This window comes from Balaenoptera borealis (genome assembly GCF_965194805.1).
Source record: "Balaenoptera borealis genome assembly, chromosome: 7".
Classification (NCBI taxonomy): domain Eukaryota; kingdom Metazoa; phylum Chordata; class Mammalia; order Artiodactyla; family Balaenopteridae; genus Balaenoptera; species Balaenoptera borealis.
Genome location: NC_138864.1, coordinates 112223957 through 112244811, shown reverse-complemented (window position 1 = coordinate 112244811; position 20855 = coordinate 112223957). Strand labels below are relative to the sequence as shown.

General features: G+C 46.7%; 1 protein-coding gene and 1 long non-coding RNA gene across 10 annotated transcripts in view; one reads left to right on the top strand and one right to left on the bottom strand.

The window, feature by feature from the left end:
• The first annotated feature begins 5932 nt into the window (after positions 1-5932).
• Positions 5933-20855, top strand: part of LOC309632260 (solute carrier family 23 member 2-like) — a 61350-nt gene continuing 46427 nt past the window's right edge. For 8 of the 9 annotated variants that reach the window (XR_014246820.1, XM_082399565.1, XM_082399562.1 and 5 more), the window contains exons 1-3: positions 5933-7736; positions 13471-13617; positions 16233-16390. Coding sequence is in view for 8 of the 9 variants with exons in the window: in XM_082399565.1 (XP_082255691.1) it covers positions 7695-7736; positions 13471-13617; positions 16233-16390 (347 nt within the window). In the remaining variant the exon portion in view is untranslated. The remainder of the gene's footprint in view (positions 7737-13470; positions 13618-16232; positions 16391-20855) is intronic. The other variant, XM_082399560.1, reaches the window with a different exon arrangement.
• On the bottom strand, positions 8231-13463 carry LOC309632264. Its single transcript, XR_014246822.1, has 2 exons — positions 12437-13463; positions 8231-12381 (listed from the first exon to the last, which is right to left on the bottom strand). It is a non-coding gene; the product is annotated as an uncharacterized lncRNA (long non-coding RNA).

Here is a 20855-nt window from a genome sequence, read left to right as displayed (position 1 = left end):
AAGCCATTTAGTGTTCTGTGGGCCCCTCCCCCTCTTGCAGCCCGGGGAGTCACCCTGAACCCTGTCCTCGAGAGGCTCCGCGTCGCTGCGTGTGATTCTCTCCGGCTCCCCGTGGTCGTGAACGGCGCTCCTTCGGGTCTGTGATCAGTGGCCCCTGCCTGAGGAGCCTCAGCCAGCCGGGTGAGTTCCCACGCTGGAGGGTAGGACTCGCAGTCTGGAAAATCAAGGGGTGCAAGAAATTAACTGTGTTGTTCTAAAACTTGATCAGTTCAGGGTTCCTGCCTGCTTGCCTTAGAGCTGTGTCACCTAGAATAGGTGGAGAGTGGGGAGAGGAAAATATCTGCACAGAAAACACGCATTAATAGTGCAGAACCAGGGTGTACCAGCTACAGTAAACTTCTGTTTCTTGGGGAAGTGGGGAAGGCAGCAGATAATCCCCTTCCAGGTGCGTGCTTAGTGGCGGGTAGAGGTGGAAAGCGCTTCTGCGTGGCAGGAGCATAGGGAGGAGGCCCACTCCATTGTTGTATTGCCTCCTGACCACGTGGCCGGTTCACTTGCTGCAGTAGCACACAACTTGCGTGGGAAAACTTGCTGGGCTCCTCCACCCAGGATGCTCTCTATCACGGTGACGGTGCCGAGTGGCTGCCTCCTTCCTGCATCTTCCTCCTGCCTTTCTTCCCTTTCCTTTGGAAAAACTGCCCCTTCCCCATTCTACGTCTCCCAGAGAGCTGCCAGCTGCAGGACCCCACCTCCACCCTAACGCCGTGGGCTGCCTGCAGGGGTGGGCACATAGCCCAGGCGGGCCCAATCAGATCCTGTCTCCTTGGAGTCTGACTTCTGAGTGATGGCACAAGGAAGAGACAGTGGGTGGGGCTGAGTTACCCGCCGGTAATACCCTGAAAGAGAAAGTCCGTGTTCCTTCTGCTGTGACCCTAGACCCACTACTGCTATCCTTCCCAACTCCTGGTTGGTCAACTCTTCATTCACTGAGCTACCAGTGCTGTTCAAATAACTGCCCATTGTTTGCTTAAGTTGGTCAGAGTCAGTTTCTGTTGCTCGCAACTAAGGACGCTAACTCATAGCCTTTGATTTATAGCTACCAGGCATCCTCTGATTTCCCAGATCCTCTAATGGCCAGGCAGTAGCAGGGTGAGTTATGAGTTGCCAAGAAGGGCTCTGGAATATTGCCCTCTGGAATATGTGGGTCACGAGGTGACCCAAGAAGGCTGCAGAATGGTGCTCAGGCCTGGGGAAAAGGTCAGATAGGGCACTTCAAGCTGATGGAGTCTGTAAACCCAGGACCTCTCATGCCAGAGGTGTCTCTGCATGAGAACCCATCTGGCTTTCATTGGTTTCTGCCCATCCAGCCCCACCCTCTTCTCCAAGTCTCATTGACCCGGCAGCAGGGGTAGCAGAGGGTGCCGTAGGAAGAGCTGGAATGATAAAGACACGAAAGCTGGCTGCAGGGCAAGGGGCAGCTTGGAGCAGCAGCTACATTTTGGCAACCTGTTTTCTAACTTTGGAATCTGCCTGGTTGTGTTAGAGTAATGGTTTTCAACCCCACTCTCCAAAAGCTGCTTTCAGGTTTTGGTTTTACAGTCAGCAGCCCCCAGGTCAGTACCATCTCATCCAGGCGTCCAGCCCTGTCTCCTGGGACCCCACCTGGATATTCTTCCCTGGGCCTGGCTTGCCCAACAGAAGGACATGGACACAGAGGGACAGAGACAAGCTGAAGGGTTAGCAGAAGCATTCAGTTACACAAGAACAGAGAAAAAAGATTATAACTGGCAAATTGCCTGATATGTTCCTATTAAGCCAGAACATGTGACTCTTGCTGTCAAGAAGCCCTGGAATCATACCTGGGCTCTGGAAGAGTGAACTCAAAGGAAAGCTCGTAGTATGTTGAGCTTTGGAAGAGAAAAGCAAAGACTGATATCAACTGAAGAAGAGAAAATAGGGCAGATACACACTACTGTATATAAAATAAACAACAAGGACCTACTATGTAGCACAGGGAACTATATTCAATATATTGTAATAACCTATAATGGAAAAGAATCTGAAAACGATATATAAAAAAAGAAGAGAAAATAGGATTTTTTAAAAAATTTTATTTTTGGCTGCATTGGGTCTTCGTTGCTGCATGCAGGCTTTTCTCTAGTTGCATCGGGCGGGGGCTACTCTTGTTGCAGAGCACGGGCTCTAGGCGCCTGGGCTTCAGTAGTTGTGGCCTGTGGGCTCAGTAGTTGTGGCTCGCGGGCTTAGTTGCTCTGCGGCATGTGGAATCTTCCTGGACCAGGGCTCAAACGTGTGTCCCCTGCATTGGCAGGCAGATTCTTAACCACTGTGCCACCAGGGAAGTCCAGAAAATAAGATTTTTTAAAAGTTCTTAGTTATACTTTGTTTAAATTTATTTATTTAAATCATACCTCCATTGTATAATTATAGATGAAAAAGTATATGCTGAAGACGTTTAAAGTTTTCGAACTGGTGTCCTAGAGCAAGAATCTGCAAACTTTTTCTATAAAGGGCCAGGTAATAAATTATTTTAGGCTTTCTGGCTTGTCACAACTATTTAACGCTGCCCTTGTTACATAAAAGCCACGATAGAGAATATATAAATGAATGGGCATCGATGTGTTCCAAGAAAACTCTATTTACACAAATGGGCCATGGACCAGGTTTGGCCTATGAGTCATAGTTTGCCAATCCCTGCATTATAAATGGGGATTTAATTAAGCATGAGTATGGGAATTATTTAGACCAGGAGGTCATAAATTAAAAGCCACAATCCACTTGAGGCAGCTTTCCCAAGCTGCATGTATCAAAATTTGAAGTAAATAAGTTTGCAAATACAAACCTAAAATTCTACACCTTCAATTTCTGTTAAAACAAGTCAGAGCTTTATAAAGATTTAGAAACCCCCAGCCTCCACGACTAATGTTGGTTTCTTGGCCTTTCACATCAAGAGTATAAGATTAATGAATGAGGTTTTCATTTGAATGAAGCATCTCAGAGACAAGCAGTCTTTAAATTGTTTCCTCAATACTCTCTTGGGTTGTTTTTGTCACATTTTAGACAATTGATTCTGTTGTGTAGAAATATGTTGAGGTCGTCAGCATTGGAATCGATGTTTAAGTTTTTGTTTTTTGTTTTTTTTTAAAATTATTTATTTATTTATTTATTTTTGGCTGCGTTGGGTCTTCGTTGCTGTGTGCAGGCTTTCTCTAGTTGTGGCGAGCGGGGGCTACTCTTCATCGCGGTGCGCGGGCTTCTCACTGTAGTGGCTTCTCTTGTTGCAGAGCACGGGCTCTACGTACACGGGCTTCAGTAGTTGTGGCACACGGGCTCTAGAGCGCAGGCTCAGTAGTTGTGGCGCATGGGCTTAGTTGCTCCACGGCATGTGGGATCTTCCCGGACCAGGGCTCGAACCCATGTCCTCTGCACTGGCAGGCGGATTCTTAACCACTGTGCCACCAGGGAAGCCCGATGTTTAAGTTATTTTTAATGCCCTTGAAGTTTAACAATCATTGTTGGTGAAGGGTAAACAGTTGGCAAATGTTGTATGTTATTCTAGAACCAGTCTAGGACTGGAGATAAAAGTATAAGTTGTGGATTGGTTGTTTGGTTGCAAATGACAGAAAACACAAATCAAATTTGTTTAAGCCAAAAAGAGGACTTTTTAGCAGAGGTGTATGGCTTGATGTATAGATTCAAAGATCACTGGGACCTGGTCTATGTATCATGAGATGCCTGTCAGCAGCTACAGACCAGCATCCTTTAGGTTCAGGTTTAGCGAGAGAGAATGCCTCTCTCCTCAGAGTCCCAGCGAAATTCCATTGCATCTATTGTCTCTGGTTGGTTGCCATGACCATTGCTAATCCAAGGCTGTGGCCAGGAGTTTGCAGTGCTCCAGCTGGCCCCTCACCCTCATGCAGGGCACCACGGGGCAGAGTAAACTCTGCCTGAAGCCCATGGACTGGTTGCTGTGGGTCAGGATAGTTCCCAAGAGGAAAATGAGGGGAAGCTAAACGGATTCTCAATGGCAAAACCAAGAGGTGCACCCTGAGTTTAGCTTGACCTTCTGAGAAACCCTGCTGGCCTCCTTTATTCTTGCTGTCAGGTGTGACTTGCCCCATGGCTGTCTCTTGGCAGATTCCCTCCTATGACAGCCAACAGCCAATTTAGCTGACCTCAACGGTGAAAAGGTCCAGGTCAAGCCTCCCTGTGTAGCTTACTCCACACAAAGATGGTGCTTTCGGTGGGGCCATTATGCATTACATATGGAGAGGTCCAGTGCCTTTCTCCTCCCAAAGTGGCTGGGGCCTGAGGAACTGCCTCAGATTTGGGATTAGAAGTTTATGTGTGCAAATGTAACGGAAGAGTTTTTACTCTTTCACGTGTTTGAGGAAAGATCATGGGTTCCCAGAGAGACTCCATATTCTTAAAATCAATTTCTCTCATTGCGAGAGCTAATTATTAGAACAAGATTTCCGTAACTTGAAACACAGCGTCATAAATAATCACATGTGAATGTGTTGGGTGTGTGTGGCGAACCTCAGGCTGGTGTGTGTATGGGGTAGCAGGACCACCAGCTGGGGCAGCTGAGGCCGTGGGAGAGTTGCAGGTACCACCGTGGCTTTGGGGTGAGAAATGGTAGCAGAAGCTGAAACTGCACAACTCAGATGGGACTTGAACCCAGCCAAAACCCAGACTGGGACTTGAACCCACTGTCTTTTAATTAAAATCACACACCTGGTCTCAGGACCTATTGAAGTTCAGGTTCTTTATGTCTCAGTGCAGAAAGAATTCAGTGAGAGACAAAGCGATAGGTAAGAAGTGGATTTATTTAGAGAGATACACATTCCATAGAATGCGGACAGTCTCAAAAGGCAAGAGTGGCCCCAGGGCATGGGGTCATCTCCGAAAGTGAGAGCAGCCATGGGAGAAACACATTCCACAGACAGAGTGTGGGCCATCTCAGAAGGCGAGAGGCCCCGAAATATGGGGCAGTTAGTTTTCATGGGCTGGGTATTTCATAGGCTAATGAGTGGGAGGAGTATTTCAACTATCTTGGAGAAGGGGGCGGGGATTTCCAGGAAATGGACCACGCCCACTTTTTGGCCTTTTATGGTCGGCCTCAGAACCGCCAAGGCGCCTGTGGGTGTGTCATTAGCATGTTAAGATATTATAATGAGCGTAGAGCGCGGCTCAAAGGCTACTGGGAGTCGAATCTTCAGCCATCTTGGACCTAGTAGGTTCTAGCCGGTTTATGTCATATCCTCAAGGGCTATGTCATTTGTTTAAAGGTTCTGCCCTGCCCCCTTCCCTCCTGTTTCAAAGCCGGGCCTGGCCAATGATGAGTGGAGGGACTAGTCTGTGGAAGTGACTTCTTTTTCTTTTTTTTTTTGGCCGAGGCGCGCGGCTTGCGGAATCTTAGTTCCCTGACCCGGGACTAAACCCGGGCCCTCGGCAGTGAAATTGCCGCGTCCTAACCCCTGGACCGCTAGGGAATTCCCTGGAAGTGACTTCTACGGCGTGGAAGGTGGAGGAAAAGGAAAGGGACTGGCTTGGCTCCTCCTCCGAGCTGCTGAGCACGGTGGGGACAGCAGCAGTGACCGCAAGCCAAAGGGTGAACGCTGGGAGGACCTGTACAAAGAACCGTGTGAGACAAAGAGTGTCAGGCTCAGAAGAGAGAACCCGAGGATAAAGAGGGAGGAAGGCTCTGAACACACTGTACAGGCAACCAAACGAAGGGGTGACAGGAGACCATCTTTCTGCTTTGCCTCAGCTGTGTAGCTAACCCCGCACCATTTTATCTCACGTTACAGAGGAGTTCAATTGTACACCCCCGCAAACGGCAGGGAGAGGGAAGGGCAGGGAGAGGGAAGGGCGAAGTGGAGTGAGGAAGGACCTTCAGTGTGGGGAGGGCAGGGTCTGAGAAGCCCCCTCCCTCCGTGCCGTCCTAGAAGGAGACGGGGAAAAGAGATGTCCAGCGTGACCCCAACTTTGCCTGTGCCCACAGGTCTGTGAGGGTAGGGGGGCTGGGGGTAGTGCAGGCAGCCCCCCCTTGGACCCCCGCACCCCCCAGCCGGGCCTTCCTGGAGCATCAGCCGAAGCTTGTGCTGTTCACTGGCCACGTGAATGTTGGCACCTGGTCTCTCTCCTTACCTCCTGCCTCACCCGCCCTGGGAACTGCACACTTAGTGTGCTCAGGGGACCCCAACAGCTGCAGGACCCATGCCGCCTGGAGCCGAGCAGCCTCGCTTTCCCTTCTCAGGTGAACCTGGAGCCCCTGGTGCCTTTTGTAGAGGATCTGTGTTTCCTTTCCAGGTAGCACGGGGAAGCCGCTCCGGCCACACTCCCTGGACCATCTCCTCTGAGCCTCACCCTGCGCATCTTCAGACCCAGGGCGCTTGCCTGTCTCCGTTGGGCATCTCCTTGAGCCCCGTGGGCTGTGGAACAAGACTGTCTGGGTTTGAATCTCAGCTCCTGCATTTGCTATGAATCTTGGGCAAATAGCTTAACCCATCGACACCCGAATTTCTTAATCTTAAAAAAATCTGAATTTACAGGATTTTTAATCCTGTAAAATAAGGATGTGAATGCTAGTTTGTTGTGAACATTAAGTAAGATAAAAAAAAAAAAAAAAGGTGTAGTGCAGTGCACAGTTAAGTATTCAGTAATTAGTGACCTTTGACTCTCTTCTTCTAACCTTGGTTTTTCTGTTACAGCCTAAGTCAGCTCTGTCCCCTCCCTTGTCAGACTTCTCATTGTAGTGTTTTTCAGGGCTTCCTCTTGGACCGACTCCCATCAACGTCTACGTGTGTCCCACTGTGTGTTTCCCGAAATTTGAGACCCAGTGCTACCCATTCCAGAACATTCCATCATTATGAATAGCAGGTATTTGCTTGCACTGGACTTAATAGAGTGGGGTTTATTGAGAGTTTTGGAGGAGCGTTTTAGTGCCCTGTGCAGAATAAGAGCAAGACTATGCCTTCCTGGACTTGTCTCTCTGAAAGGGGGGTTATTAGAAGTCTCTGGGTATTAGGGAGACAAGCACCCAAGGATTAGAAGCATTTTTTTCTTCCATCTCTCACCTGAGGCCTTTGCTCCCGCCATGAGCCTTAGTGGCCTCTCCCAGGTCAGCAGTAATACCTTTTCCTCGCTAATGACTGCATTAGTGCATCTCAGGGGCCAGGCTACTTGCGCTACTTTTGCAATGCTTTCGTTCCGGCTCAACCAGTCACTAGAAATCAGCTTTAGAAAACAGAAAAGCCTCTATGTTCAGCCCAGAGCCTCACCCTCATCCCCCTCGTCTCCTGCCCCTGGCAACCTGGCTTCCGGAAAGTGCTCTCCTGCCACATCCCAACAGGCTGCACCCTGATTTGTTTCCTCGGTACCAAGAGGAATCATTAACTTCTCTGCAATTACCCATACTTAGCAAATTGTGAAACATTCCCTGCCACTGAAGGCACCTTGGTCCCCTGCGGTGTGACCAGAGAGGGCTGGAGGGGGAGTCTGTTGCAGACTGGCAGGTGGGGCTTGGAGACCCCACCCTCCCCGGAGCTGGCCCAGATCCTCGTCTTTCTCTGATTATTTTGGCAGGCAGTGAGACGTTAATCTTCCTCTCCTGGAGCAACTTCACTTCTTTTTTGTTCTGAGAGGAAGCCAAAAGAAGACCCCAAGCGGCCATGAACTCTGCCATCACCAGCTGTGAGCACCCCGAGCCCTTGGTGAGTGCTGGTAGAAGAGAGGGAAGCATAAGGGGTGGGGTGGGATAGCAGAAAGGAGGAAAGACGCCTGGAGGGGGTCCCAGCATGAAGTCCTAATGCCGGTTCATTTTTAGTGCTAAGGACATTGACTCATGTTCTAGGTAAGACTTTCGATTATTACAGCTGTCCTGCCAACCTCACCCTCACAAAGGCAAAGATTCCTCCCTGGGTGCTAAACTCTATGAATGAATTACAAAGGAAGAAGGGAGAGCTGAAAGGTCCTCTTTGCTTTACTCTGTTGAATCTAAATGTTTGTTTTGCAGGTTTCTCAGCATTATGATTTCTTTGATCAGAAGCCCTTTCTGAAGCAAAACAAAGAGAAAGAGAGAGGGAAGCAGAGAGAGAGAGAGAGAGAGAGAGAGAACTAACATTTACTGAATAACCAGTATGCCCCAGGCACTTTATGTACTTTATTTTCTACCTTCAAGCCAATGAAGCATGCACCTCTGTTCCCATTTTACAGATGAGGAAACTGAGGCCCAGAGAAGTAAAGTGACAGTAACCCATCTGGAGGCCCCTGTAGCTCGTCCTTGAGCCCTGGTCCCACCATTCTCTCCAACCTATTTTGGCCACCTAAAAACAACAGGGGGGACTGAGTGGGGACCCTCTGCCCATCGTAGCCAGAAAGAGCCTCCCCCAACCAGGCGCAGCCATGGTGTCTGTGGGACAGGTGCCACCCACGAACCTAGGCTGGGCCCGCCAAACTATCGCCTGGAGCCAGGCTGTCAGACCCTGCCCACTGCTGGTCAGCCTTCTGGTAAAGAGACCCTGACTATCTCTTCTGGAATATTGTGGAAGACACCTGAGAGAAATCTCCTCTCTTCTCCTCAGAATTCCTTCTGTTAAAAAACAAAATTCAACGGAGTAAATTTAAAGCTCTAATTGACTTTATTCAATGATTCATGAAACAGGCAGCATCCCATCATAGCAGATAGAAAGGAGCTTTGAGGAGCTGTACAAAATGGAAGAGTTTTATTGGCAGAAGGAGGCAGGGCAAGGAAGTTATTCTATCAAAGAGTGGATTGTTTCTGGCGAGGTCACTTTCCTGAAAGCAGGTGTCTACCAGGCAGATCAGCTCGCTAGTGCTGAACAGATAATTCCAGACTGACTGGTTAAAGGTTACATTCCTGGGAGAGACTGAAACTGCAGTTAGGTTAGATATTAAGTCTTGGTTTGCTGACATGGGGCTTAGCATAAGTGACTCCATTTGGGGCCTTTTTTTTTTTTTTAAACACTTCTGCTACTACCTTATGGAAGCCAAAAAAAAAAAAAAAATCTTGGGAGATAAGTTGAAGACTCCATTTTCTGAAGGCTGTGATGTTTTCCACCTCTTCAGCTCACCTGAGGCCAGTGGGGAGTGGAGGAGTCTGGACACATATCTGACTTTTTTTCAGTGGCCTGTCTTGTCATTTTCTTCAAAGCCTCAGTTTCAGCACCCAGATTAAGAGGCCGTTTTCTGAGATGTTTTTGGTTTTCAAGTGCATATTGCTTTGCTAGAATCGTCTAGGGATATAAACATGGGGAAGACAACTTCCCCACCCTGAAAACTTATGGCCTAGCTAGGGGAAAGCGGGGTATAAAAAAATATTTCTGATACAAGGGAGAAGATGGTGAATTACATAACAGAGCGACAAGATGTGTTGGGAGTACAAGGAGGACAATCATATCAGGTGGGGGAAGCAGAAGAGGTGAAGGAAAAGGAGGCATTGAGCTCATTGAAGGCGGGTTTAGGGGAAGCAGGGTCGTGGGGATCAGGTAGGGAGCACAGGGTGAGCAAAGGCACTGAGGCAGGATAATTGAGGCCACGTTTGGAGGGATATGGACAATCCCACTGGCTAGAGTCAGCTGAATGGAAGTGTTAGGAAGCAAAGCTAGAGGGGCACGTCGGGGAGTGGGAGGCTGGATGGGGGATGGATGGAGTCAGAGGGCCGAGGAGTTCACTTCCGCCCCAGGAATCCTCCTTCCCACTGCTGCCCCGTCTGCAGCAGAGTCTCCTGCTGCCCTGCTGGTCTGCTCCTGGGAGCTGGCGAGCCGTCCCTGTACTCACAGGGACGCACCTGCCAGCAACCACCCTCGGCACCAGAAGAGAAGGGTTCCATTCTCCCATTTACAAGGGGACCTCCGACAAGCCTCAGTCTCCTCATTGTAGCCTCACTGAGCCTCAGTCTCCTCATCCTTCAACTGGGTTGTGAGAATCAAATGAGAGGATGCATTGGAAGGTCTTTGCAAACTGTAAAGCACTATAAAATGCCAAGCCTCAGCACAATGCCTCTTTTGAGCAAGGCTTTTGGCGAAATTACAGCTCGTGTGTTGAGTTGATAGACAATTCCAACCAGGAGACTTCATGGCCCCCCTTCTCACACCAGTGCTCACTGGCAGGGAAGCTTCGTTAAGAGTTCATTCTTCCTTCAAAAAGGGATTTGTAGGCATTCTTCTGCTGCTCTAAGAGTCACAGAATTTTCCCCCCCCAGGGATTCTCCTGGGATAAAGGTGCTTCCCGTATCCGGATGTGCCCTGAGATGGGACTTCTTCCACCTCCATCTGAGAAGCCCCTGCTCTAAAATATCTCTGGGATGTCACTTGTTTCTATGTGTGTCTTTAATATGCTAGTGACTCATCTCTGACACACAGGAGTCTCAGGTACACTGTGTACCTGCTTATTTTATTTTTTGTCCCAGTGCTTTGCATAAGTGGCGTAAGGTAGTTTACAACAAAAGATATATTTTGATCAGGCCCTATGCTTTCTACCAGCCATGACTGACGGGTTTCACAGAAGTCTCATGCTCTTATCGAAAGCGAAGAACCAGCCGTTCTCAACGAAGACAAGTTTTTCCCCACTCTCAGTTCTAATTTTTTTTTCATGTGGGGCCTCATACAAAGTCAATTTCCCAGAAAACTTTTAAAGCGATTACAGAAGTGGTTTCCATAACCTTCAGATGGTCCAAGTTGATATCTAGACAGAACTTAGAATATTCAGAGGTCATCAGGCTGAGAACACTCTTTGAGTCATTGACTCTTAACAGGAAAAAAAAAAAAAAGACCCCAAACTAACTTTTCCCTCAGTCAGTGTTTCCCTCCCCATCACCTTTCTGAGAATTCCAAGAGGTCCTGGGAGAAGGTATGAGGTGTTTGCTGGCAGCTGTACATGCCCAGCCCGGTGAGCTCAATCACCGGCGCACGTAACAGGCAGCCACACAGACTTCCGTTATTTTTGCAACCATCCCCGAGTTAGAAGGGGACACCGAGGCTGGGAGAGGGGAAGTGAAGCGCTTATGGCTGCCAAGCAGGGGAATGACAGACCACGTCTCCCCCACTCCAAACGGCGCGCTCTGCTGTCCTGTGTAGCCTACCCAGCATCAATCAACCAACCAGCCAATCAGCCAGCTGCTCTTTCCTTCTGCCCCTCCTCTTTTCCTCAGCCTGTTCTCCCGCTCTCGCTGTCGTGCTCACTGACCGTGCCACACCTTCACTAAACCTCGCGATAAGTGCTCCAGACTTCCCTCCAGCAGCCTCCCGGCCATCTTTGGCTTGGCCTTGACCTCCGTAGGCAGAGCCACCCGTCCTTCTTGTGCGACCCAAGTACCAAGTAGCATCAGTGCCTCCTTCTTTTCAGGAGTCTAAATAAGATCAGCGTGTTGTTTCCAAAGAATTCTAACCAGTTAAGTATTTATTTTTAAAAATCCGTGAGAAAAATTCTTTATGGTCATTACTTTATACGTGGGTTCATTTATTTTATAGCTCAACAGAGAGTGGTATGAGCACTAACTCTGTGCTGGAGATGGAGAAGAGAAGTTTGGGGACTTTATGGCCTTTTGGACAAGAAAACATATGATGGTAGTGAGGTGTGTTCTGGGCTGTAGTAAACATGCCTCTGAGGAGGGAAGGCCTCGTCTAGTCTGAGGCCGGGGTGGAGTGAAGTCAGGGAATGCTTCCTGGAACAGTCGTGGGATGCTTGTTTCCAGGCATTGCTAAATAGATGAGTAGAGACAAAATCCTTACATTTAAGTTTCAGAAACTAAATGCTAGAAGGTTAACGAGCAAACGCTGTTCTGAGGCCCAGGAACAATGTGACTCTCTCTGCAGAGCTGTGCTGTGGCCGGCTCAGTCCACCCACTATCAGCAAGCCTGACCACGGCCCCGGGCTCCTCCGACTGCCTGGAGGCTCAGTGCGCTGGGCCATTTTCTCCATCGCCAGTGATGTGGGCCCCGAGTACTGGGAAGGAATTAGGATCAGATTTGCCAGTGCTCTACCCCATGGGGGAGGAGGACTGCCTCAACTACAAAGTAGGTGTTATTGACATTTCTGTTATATAGATCAGAAAAATGAGGCTTAAAAATATTAGTAATTTGCCCAAGTTTGGTAAACTATATAGCCAATAAGTTGGAGGAGAAGGTTTACGATTCAAAGTTAATTGGGGGGGGGTGGTAAACTGGTAGGAACGTAACTTGGCTATTGACCCTAGAGCATTCTGTATGCCCTGCACTTATTTACATTTGTGTTATATCCATTCATTCATCCATACACTCGGACTGTTCAGACTGAGCACACAGACTGTTCTAGAAGCTGGGACAAAAAGAATAAGGCACAGTGAATGCATTCTAGGAACTCACACCCCAGCAGAAGAGATGGATAAGGAAACAGTCCATCCATTATAATAAACATGCTGTGATGAGGGCTTTGGCGCAAGGCTGGCCTGTAGGAGCATATGCGAGGGCAGCTACACCGTTCTGGGCCAGAATCCCCATTTACCTGCCCATTTCCTGACCGTGGAGTTGACCCCCATTCCCTCCTCCACAAAGTTTCTTCTCTGCCAGGGCTTCAGGCAAGGCACCCACCTCTCTGGATTGGCCCCAGACTGCATGTGGAGGTCTTGCTACAGATGTATAATATAGAAAATCACTGGTCTTTTGACCTAGAAATCCCAAGCAAGCCAGCAGTTATCTCTATCCCATCGCTCTTGCCTCTGGAAAGCTGTCCATCTGTATGGTTGAAATCAGGAAGTGAAACTGAGCAGGACCCTAGTGGGCTCCTGGGCACGGAAGCCCTTCCGTGTTTCCCGTTCCTTGTTTGTAGGGAGCAGACTCCAGCTTCCATGACCTTCCCTGAGTCCCAAAGGGCAGGTTCAAACAGTTGCTAATCAAGGAAGGGAGGGGATGCAGAGACACGGGAGGAGCCGCCAAGAAACCATAGTGCAGCCTTGGGACAGGGTCCTGGTTCAGCCTCAAGGGATACACATAACTATATCTTTTGAGCTCTTTATAGAACTAAAACCCCCAATAAATGGAAGATGTCAGCATTCTTCATTCCAGATTAAAGGAACCAGAGAAGCTCCTCAAGAAGATCACCTGAGGCCAGATTAAAAGAACCACAGAAATTCATCAGATTACCTGAGATCAGATTAAAGGAGTGCAGGCCCTGCACACATCCTAATCTTATCAGCAAATCCACCTTTGAACCATTGCTATAAAACTCCTCACCAAATCCTCCCAGGTTGGGACACACAGGTTTTGAGGACAGGAGCCCACTGTGTCCCCCTTTGCCTAGCAAAATAATAAAGTTATTCTTTTCTAATTCACCCAAAACTCTGTCTCTGAGATTTGATTCAGTACCGGTGCACAGAGGCCGAGGTTTCGGCATCAAAAGTCCACTTGATTCCTCTTGAAATGCTCAAATGTGTTCTTCTCTTGTTCTCAGCAGAGAGGTGATGGTGTACTCAACTCCCATGAAGGTGGCCAAGGCAGGAAGAAGGATGGCCAGCCTAGGGGTCTCAGCAGTAGCCACCTGGCTTATAGCATCCTGGATATCCCACCATGGTATCTCTGCATCTTCTTGGGGGTCCAGGTAATGCCACCCATAAGCACTGGGTCCGAAGAAGCGCTGCCTCAAAAGGCACATGAACACACACTCAGGTCAAATTGCTGATATTCTTGGCTTCCATGTTGTTGACCTCCAGGGGGCTCAAGGCTCCTCCAGTCTCTCTTTCTCTCAAGGAGTTTGGGGGTGGGGCGTGGAGTTAGGGGAGGATTCTCCCCCATGCTGAGCTAATAGGTCACGTCAAGGACACCAACTGGGCCATTGTGGTGTTGGGTTTTTTTTCAAGTTACCAATTATAATTTGTTTGGCAACAACTACGATGTTTGATAACCAGTGCTTGGGGAATATTGGGAAACAAGCACTCTCAAACACTTTTGTTGGAATGTTATTTGGTGCAACTTTTCTATGAACTTGTAAAACATATATATTGTTTAACCCAGTCCCTAACGCATAAGAATTTCTCTGTAGGGAATACTCCAGTGGTCCAGTGGTTAGGACTCTGTGCTTTCACTGCTGAGGGCGGGGTTCAATCCCTGGTCAGGGAACTAAGATCCTGCAAGCCGTGTGGCGCAGCCAAATTAAAAAAAAAGAAAAAAAGGGATTTCTCTATAGACATGGTGGCAAGACTCATTAAGGTAAGTACAAAGATGTTCTTCTTTTGGTAATAGTAAAATCACAACAAACAAACAAAACCCTAGAAACACCCCCAAAATATCCATCTTAGAGAACCGTGGCACATCCTAACAAGTAATTTTTTTATGTAGCTGTTAGAAAGAGAAAGATGTATCTACCTTGCAGTTAAAAAATGACCACCAATATATATTAAGTGAAAAAAGCCAAGTAAATAACTGTGTATAATGTGATCTTTTTTTTTTGTAGCTTGAATTTTCTAATCTCATAGATGTGTTTCTTTTAATTTTACAAACAGTTCAATGTGGGGTACCAGGGATGGGATACACTTTTTTGTTAACTTCTTTGTGCTTTTCTACAAAATAAGAAGAGCAAATGTCATACTATTTTTTAAAATATTATTATGAGCCAATAAAATGGATAATGTAGATATTTTTATCATGAAAGGATGTTGAATTTTGTCAAATGCTTTTTCTGCATCTATTGAGATGATCATATGGTTTTTGTCTTTCATTTAATTAATGTGGTGTATCATATTTTTTAATTTGTGTATATTGACCATTCTTGCATCCAGGGATAAAATCCCACTTGATCATGGTGTATGACCCTTTTAATGTACTGTTGAATTCAGTTTGCTAGTGTTTTGTTGAGAATTTTTACATCTATATCCATGAAGGATATTGGCCCGTAGTTTTCTTTTCTTGTAGTGTCCTTATCTGGCTTTGGTATCAGGGTTTATGCTGGCCTTGTAAAATGAGTTTGGGAGTGTTTCCTCCTCTTCAGTTTTTTGGAATAGTTTGGGAAGGCTTGGTGCTAATTCTTCTTTAGATGTTTGATAGAATTCACTGGCGAAACCATCTGGTCCTGGGCTTTTCTTCATTGGAAAGTTTTGATTACTGTTTCAGTCTCCTCACTACTTATTGGTCTGTACAGATTTTCTATTTCTTCATGATTCAGTCTTGGTAAGTTGTGTGTTTCTAGTAATTTATCCATTTCTTCTAGGTTATCCAATTTGTTGGTGTGTAACTGTTCGTACTAGTGTTTTATGGTACTTTGTATTTCTTTTGTATCATTTCTAATTTTATTTGTGTCTTCTCTCCTTTTTTCTGAGTTTAGCTAAGTGTTTGTTTATCTTAAAAAACCAGCTCTAGTTTTGCTGAATTTTTTCTATTGTTTTTCATTTCATTTATTTCTGCTTTGATCATTGTTTTTTCCTTTCTTCTAACTTTGGACGTTGTTCTTCCTTTTCTACTTCCTTGAGGAATTAAGTTAGGTTGTTTATTTGAGATCTTTCTTTTTTCTTAATGTAGGCATTTATTGCTATAAACTTTCCCCTTAGAACTGCTTTTGCTGCATCCCATTAGTTTTGGTATGTTTTGTTTCCATTTTCAGTTGTCTTAAGATATTTTTTGATTTCCCTTTTGATTTCTTCTTTGACCCATTGGTTGTTCAGAAGTGTGATGCTTAAGTTCCACAAACTTGTGTCCAGTTTTCCTCCTGTTATTGATTTCTAGTTTCATACCACTGCAGACAGAAAAGATTCTTGGTATGGTTTCAGTCTTCTTAAATTTGCTAAGGCTGTTTTGTGGCCTAACATATGATCTATCTTGGAGAATGTGCTCAGGCCTTCCTGGTCAATGGTCTTGCCCTCACCTTGTGCCTTATTTTAATAATGAGCCTCTTGCCTTGTTCTTGTTCTTAAGGCCCCCTCCTTGGTTCATGTTATATCCTCCTGTGCTGTGTCCCTGCCTTGATTTCTTACCTAGAACATCAGTTCTTGGCAGTAGGGTCCTGCCTTTGAACTCCAGACCTTCTGGCTAGGTCCCTGCTTCTTGCTGCCAGGCCTTCCTAGTTCCCACTGTTTGCCTGGATCTCGCTGCCTGTCACTCAAGGCCAGGCTCCTCTGAGACCAGAGGTGGAGCTCTTGCCTCTGGCAGTAGGAATAGGAATGAAGATGGAGTAGGCAGCTACAGCATCTCCAAGCCCATCTTCTCTCTCTGCTCTGCCCACAGCACTTCCTCACGGCCCTGGGGGGACTCGTGGCAGTTCCACTCATCCTGGCCAAGGACCTGTGTTTGCAGCATGACCCCCTGACCCAGAGCTACCTCATCAGCACCATTTTCTTCGTCTCTGGCATTTGCACTCTCCTGCAAGTATTTTTAGGAGTCAGGTAGGTAAAACTCCTCCCCATGGATTTTGACTTTTTTTTTTTTTTTAATTTGTTTATGTTTGGCTGCATTGGGTCTTCACTGCTGCTTGTGGGCTTTCTCTAGTTGTGGTGAGTGGGGGCTACTCTTTGTTGCTGTGTACAGGCCTCTCATTGCGGTGGCTTCTCTTGTTGTGGAGAATGTGCTGTACGCTCATGGGCTCAGTCGTGGGCTCTAGAGCGCAAGCTCAGTAGTTGTGTCACACGGGCTTAGTTGCTCTGCGGCATGGGAGATCTTCCCAGACCAGGGCTCGAACCGTGTCCCCTGCATTGGCAGGTGGATTCTTAACCAGTGCACCACCAGGCAAGCCCTGGATTCTGACTTTTACCTGCCAGGGTAGCAGCAAGGTTTGCTTGGCTTGTAGCCTGAGATGAGTTACATGAGTGGCATGATAGAGGGAGCACAGGACCAGAACTAAGAGCCTGGGTTCAAGTCCTAGCTCCAACACTTACTGTCTACATTAGCCAGGATTCTTGATTAAAGTAACACAAATAGCTACAGACAATTATGCCTGAAACCTTTTACTTTTGCAAATTACAAGGCATATGGCTAGTGAACACATTGTGGGGCCTCCTCCCTGGACTTCAGAAGGAGCAGTGCAAGAAGGGGCCCTTCACTGATAAATCTGCTTTGACCTAATCTGTGCCAGGTCTGTGCTCAGCCCTGGAGTTGCAGAGGAAAATGAAAAACATTCCCTACGATGTGCTTCTGCCTGACCTGTCTTAAGAGAAAATGACTTGACAGGAAAAATTAATGTCCATTTATTCTTTTTTTTTCCTTCCAGTTTCATTGAGATGTAATTGACAGCACTGTATAAGTGTACGGCATAATGATCTGACTTACATAAATCAAGAAATGATTAGCACAATAAATTAAGTGAAAATCCATCATCTCATATAGATACAAAATTAAAGAAACAGAAAAAAAATTTTTTCTTGTGATGAAAACTCTTAGGATTTACTCTTTATCATTTATTTATTCTTTATCAATTTTCTGAATCAAACCACACAGGCGAAGGCTGATACAAGGTAGCCAATTATTTCCAGGATAGGCTGTCTGTAGACAGCATCCAGAGGATATTCATTCCTTGTGTGGTCTTCTTGCCTAAACCAAATCAAAGGCACTTTCCAAAGTGCTTCTTTTGCAAGTCATTTCCAGGAGATATGCCAACGCTTAAGTTCTCCCATTTTCTGTTGAGGAGAGGGGATTAGTGCCTGCATCTTTGTCAGGTTATTTCTCTTCCTCCTTCTGTCACCATCTCTGAGAGCCAAGATTTCTTCTAAATCCTCCACCAAGGGCTCAAAGAGGTGTAGGGTTTGGTCTGGTCTCTTAGGCCCCTAAAATCTGGGACCCCTCCCACTTTTCCAGGATCAGTCCCTGGAGTGTCAGATGCTGCGGTAGCATCAGAGAGGCCTTGCAGCCACCTGCCTGGATACCCAGGAGCCCGCCCCCCCCCCCCCCACGGGCTGCGCCATGGAGAGTTACAAACACAAGGCTCTTCTAGATGGGGAAGCACCTCCTCTTAAACTGAGATGGTGTTCACTATAATTATGGAAAAACACTGATCTTGGAAACTGGGGGCCTGAATTCTAGTCCTGGCTTCTGTGCTGTGGGAACCTGCACAAGCCATTCACCCTCTCTAGGTCTCAGTGTTCTCATCTGTAACATGAGGGAGTTGAAGTATGTTATATCTGTAAGTCCCTTCCATCTCTAATATTGTGGACACCTATGATGCTGACAGAAAAGATGATATAGTACCATATTCCTACTGGAATCTCAGTACTGAGAGTGCCTGTGGGCCTAGCCTTCTGGTAAACCCTGTGAGAGACACAACAAATCAGGAGCTAGAGTTCAAAGAATCTATAGCCTAATTAAACATACAAAGAAAGAGGGAAATAAAATTAGGAAATAGAACCATGCTAATGTCCTTAAACTAAGGTGGGGACAGGAATACACTTGAGTTTGGGTCCACTCATGGAAATGGACTTCCTGCTCAGAGGCTAATGAATACAGTAACTACCTACGACATTAGAGATTATAAAACTAGCTGATAGCCTGTGAATCAAAGACCAAGTAGATTTGATTATTGGTTATCTGATAACCAGTATTTAATTATGTACTTTTCTAGACTGCAAACAAAAATGCGGTGCAGCAATGAGATTTCAGACCTTAATGATTAAAACCGTCTTAAATAGTCAAAGGGAATGATGAGAGGCAATAACAGCTTCCCTAATAAGAGCTAAAGAGCATAGTGTCCATTGTGGGGTGGGCAGCTGCAATCCTTGGCGGAGGGGCGGTTGCCTCCCTGGTGTGAATTTAGGGGTCTTGGGTGTGTCCCCCAAGGGCCTTCCTCACTTAAGCGCTCAGTTCCAAAATTTATATAAGGTCGTACTTCATTATCCGTTTCAAAAGAAAGCATTAAGTTTAAATGCAGTCACTAGAGGAAATTATTATTGACTATGTGTAATTCTGGGTCTTAACTCCATCTCTGGAATTATTCATGACTTTTACCTGGGAATTTCTTTTTCTGGAGTGGTTTCGAGTGGTATATCTCCCTTTTCATTTTCCTGGGAAAGTCTCATGTGTGGAGCAAGTACTTCTGCCCAAAGTGCATTCAAATCTGGCTTCTGTATAGTCTTGCCTGAATCAGCCTGCCTGGCATTTGTCCTTTTCTTCCGTGGACCTCCCTGCGGCTGAGCCCTGATCTGTCCTGGCTCTGCATCTGTTACTGGTTCTGCAGAAAGTCCATGCCCATCGCCAGAGGTCTGCAGCCATCTTGCCCCTGCCCCATTGAAAACTAGGCCACCAGATGTGCCATCAGAGTTCTGGCTGGAACAGAAACAGTGGTGGCTGTTGGCAGTAGAAGAGTGACCTGGTAATCAGTCACATCAGAGGAGGGAGAGGGGATGATGTGTCCCAAAGAGGGGCCTGGTGCTGCTGCTTCCTCTGGATTTAGGTTGGGTAGTTAACTACACGGAAGGTGTGGGACGTGCTTTCCTACAGGGTAGCAGGTTCTTACCTGCTTGGGGTAGGAAGCTCAGTAAAAAGATGAATACTAAGTGATCTTTGTCCAATAGTGAAGGAGTTGGGGCTCTGAAGGTACCCAGGGTTTCTCACAACAGAGCGACCCTTTTAAGTTCAAGAATTCATCAATCCCATTCGATATTCCTGAGGCTCTGCTCCCCATTCTGAACTATTTCAAAGAAAATCCCTGTGACATCACCCTTTGCCTAATCATTGGATTGACTCCAAAAGGGAACATCAAAATGATGACACAGGTGAGGTTGGATTCCAGCAGCTCAAGCTCCAGATGTCTCTGTCCCCAACTGTTGACCTCTTCCCCAGAAGCCCCTCATGCTCCACATGTCCCAACCCCGAACCCCTTCTGGGGGCTCATCCTCTCCAAGTTCCTGGGTGCCCAGGCTGTATTGCCTTACCTAGGGGAGACTTAATTCTCCCTCTCCTTTCTACCCCTGACAATTTTGGCATTAATGTTATCTTGGAGTCCTCATGTGGGTTTTTTTGGTTTTTTTCAAATATCTTCTCTGCTCTTCATTTTTTTAAAAAATTTTATTTATTTATTTTTGGCTGTGTTGGGTTTTTTTGCTATGCACAGGCTTTCTCTAGTTGTGGTGAGCAAGGGCTACTCTTCGTTGTGGTGCACAGGCTTCTCATTGCGGTGGCTTCTCTCGTTGTGGAGCACGGGCTCTAGGGGCATAGGCTTCAGTAGTTGCAGCACACGGGCTCTAGGGCACGCGGGCTTCAGTAGTTGTGGCGCATGGGCTTAGTTGCTCTGCGGCATGTGGGATCTTCCCCGACCAGGGATCAAACCTGTGTCCCCTGCATTGGCAGGCGGATTCTTTTTTTTTATTTTATTTTATTTATTTATTTATTTATTTATTTATTTATTTATTTATTTATTTATGGCTGTGTTGGGTCTTCGTTTCTGTGTGAGGGCTTTCTCTAGTTGTGGCAAACGGGGGCCACTCTTCATCGGGGTGCGCGGACCTCTCACTATCGCGGCCTCTCTTGTTGCGGAGCACAGGCTCCAGATGCGCAGGCTCAGTAATTGTGGCTCACGGGCCCAGTTGCTCCGCGGCATGTGGGATCTTCCCAGACCAGGGCTCAAACCCGTGTCCCCTGCATTGGCAGGCAGATTCTCAACCACTGCGCCACCGGGGAAGCCCCTGGCAGGCGGATTCTTAACCACTGTGCCACCAGGGAAGTCCCTTGTGTTTCTGTGAAGAGGAAATTTTTTAAAATTTTACCAAAGCCATGACAATTAAATTAGATAATGTATGTAAAGTGCTTAGCTCAGTGCCTGGTACGTAAAATTTATTTTTCACACCAAAAAAAGGGTATTACCATAAACACAATTTTGCACCCTCCCTCCCTTTTTAAATTATTGAAAAAAATTTTAATGTGGTA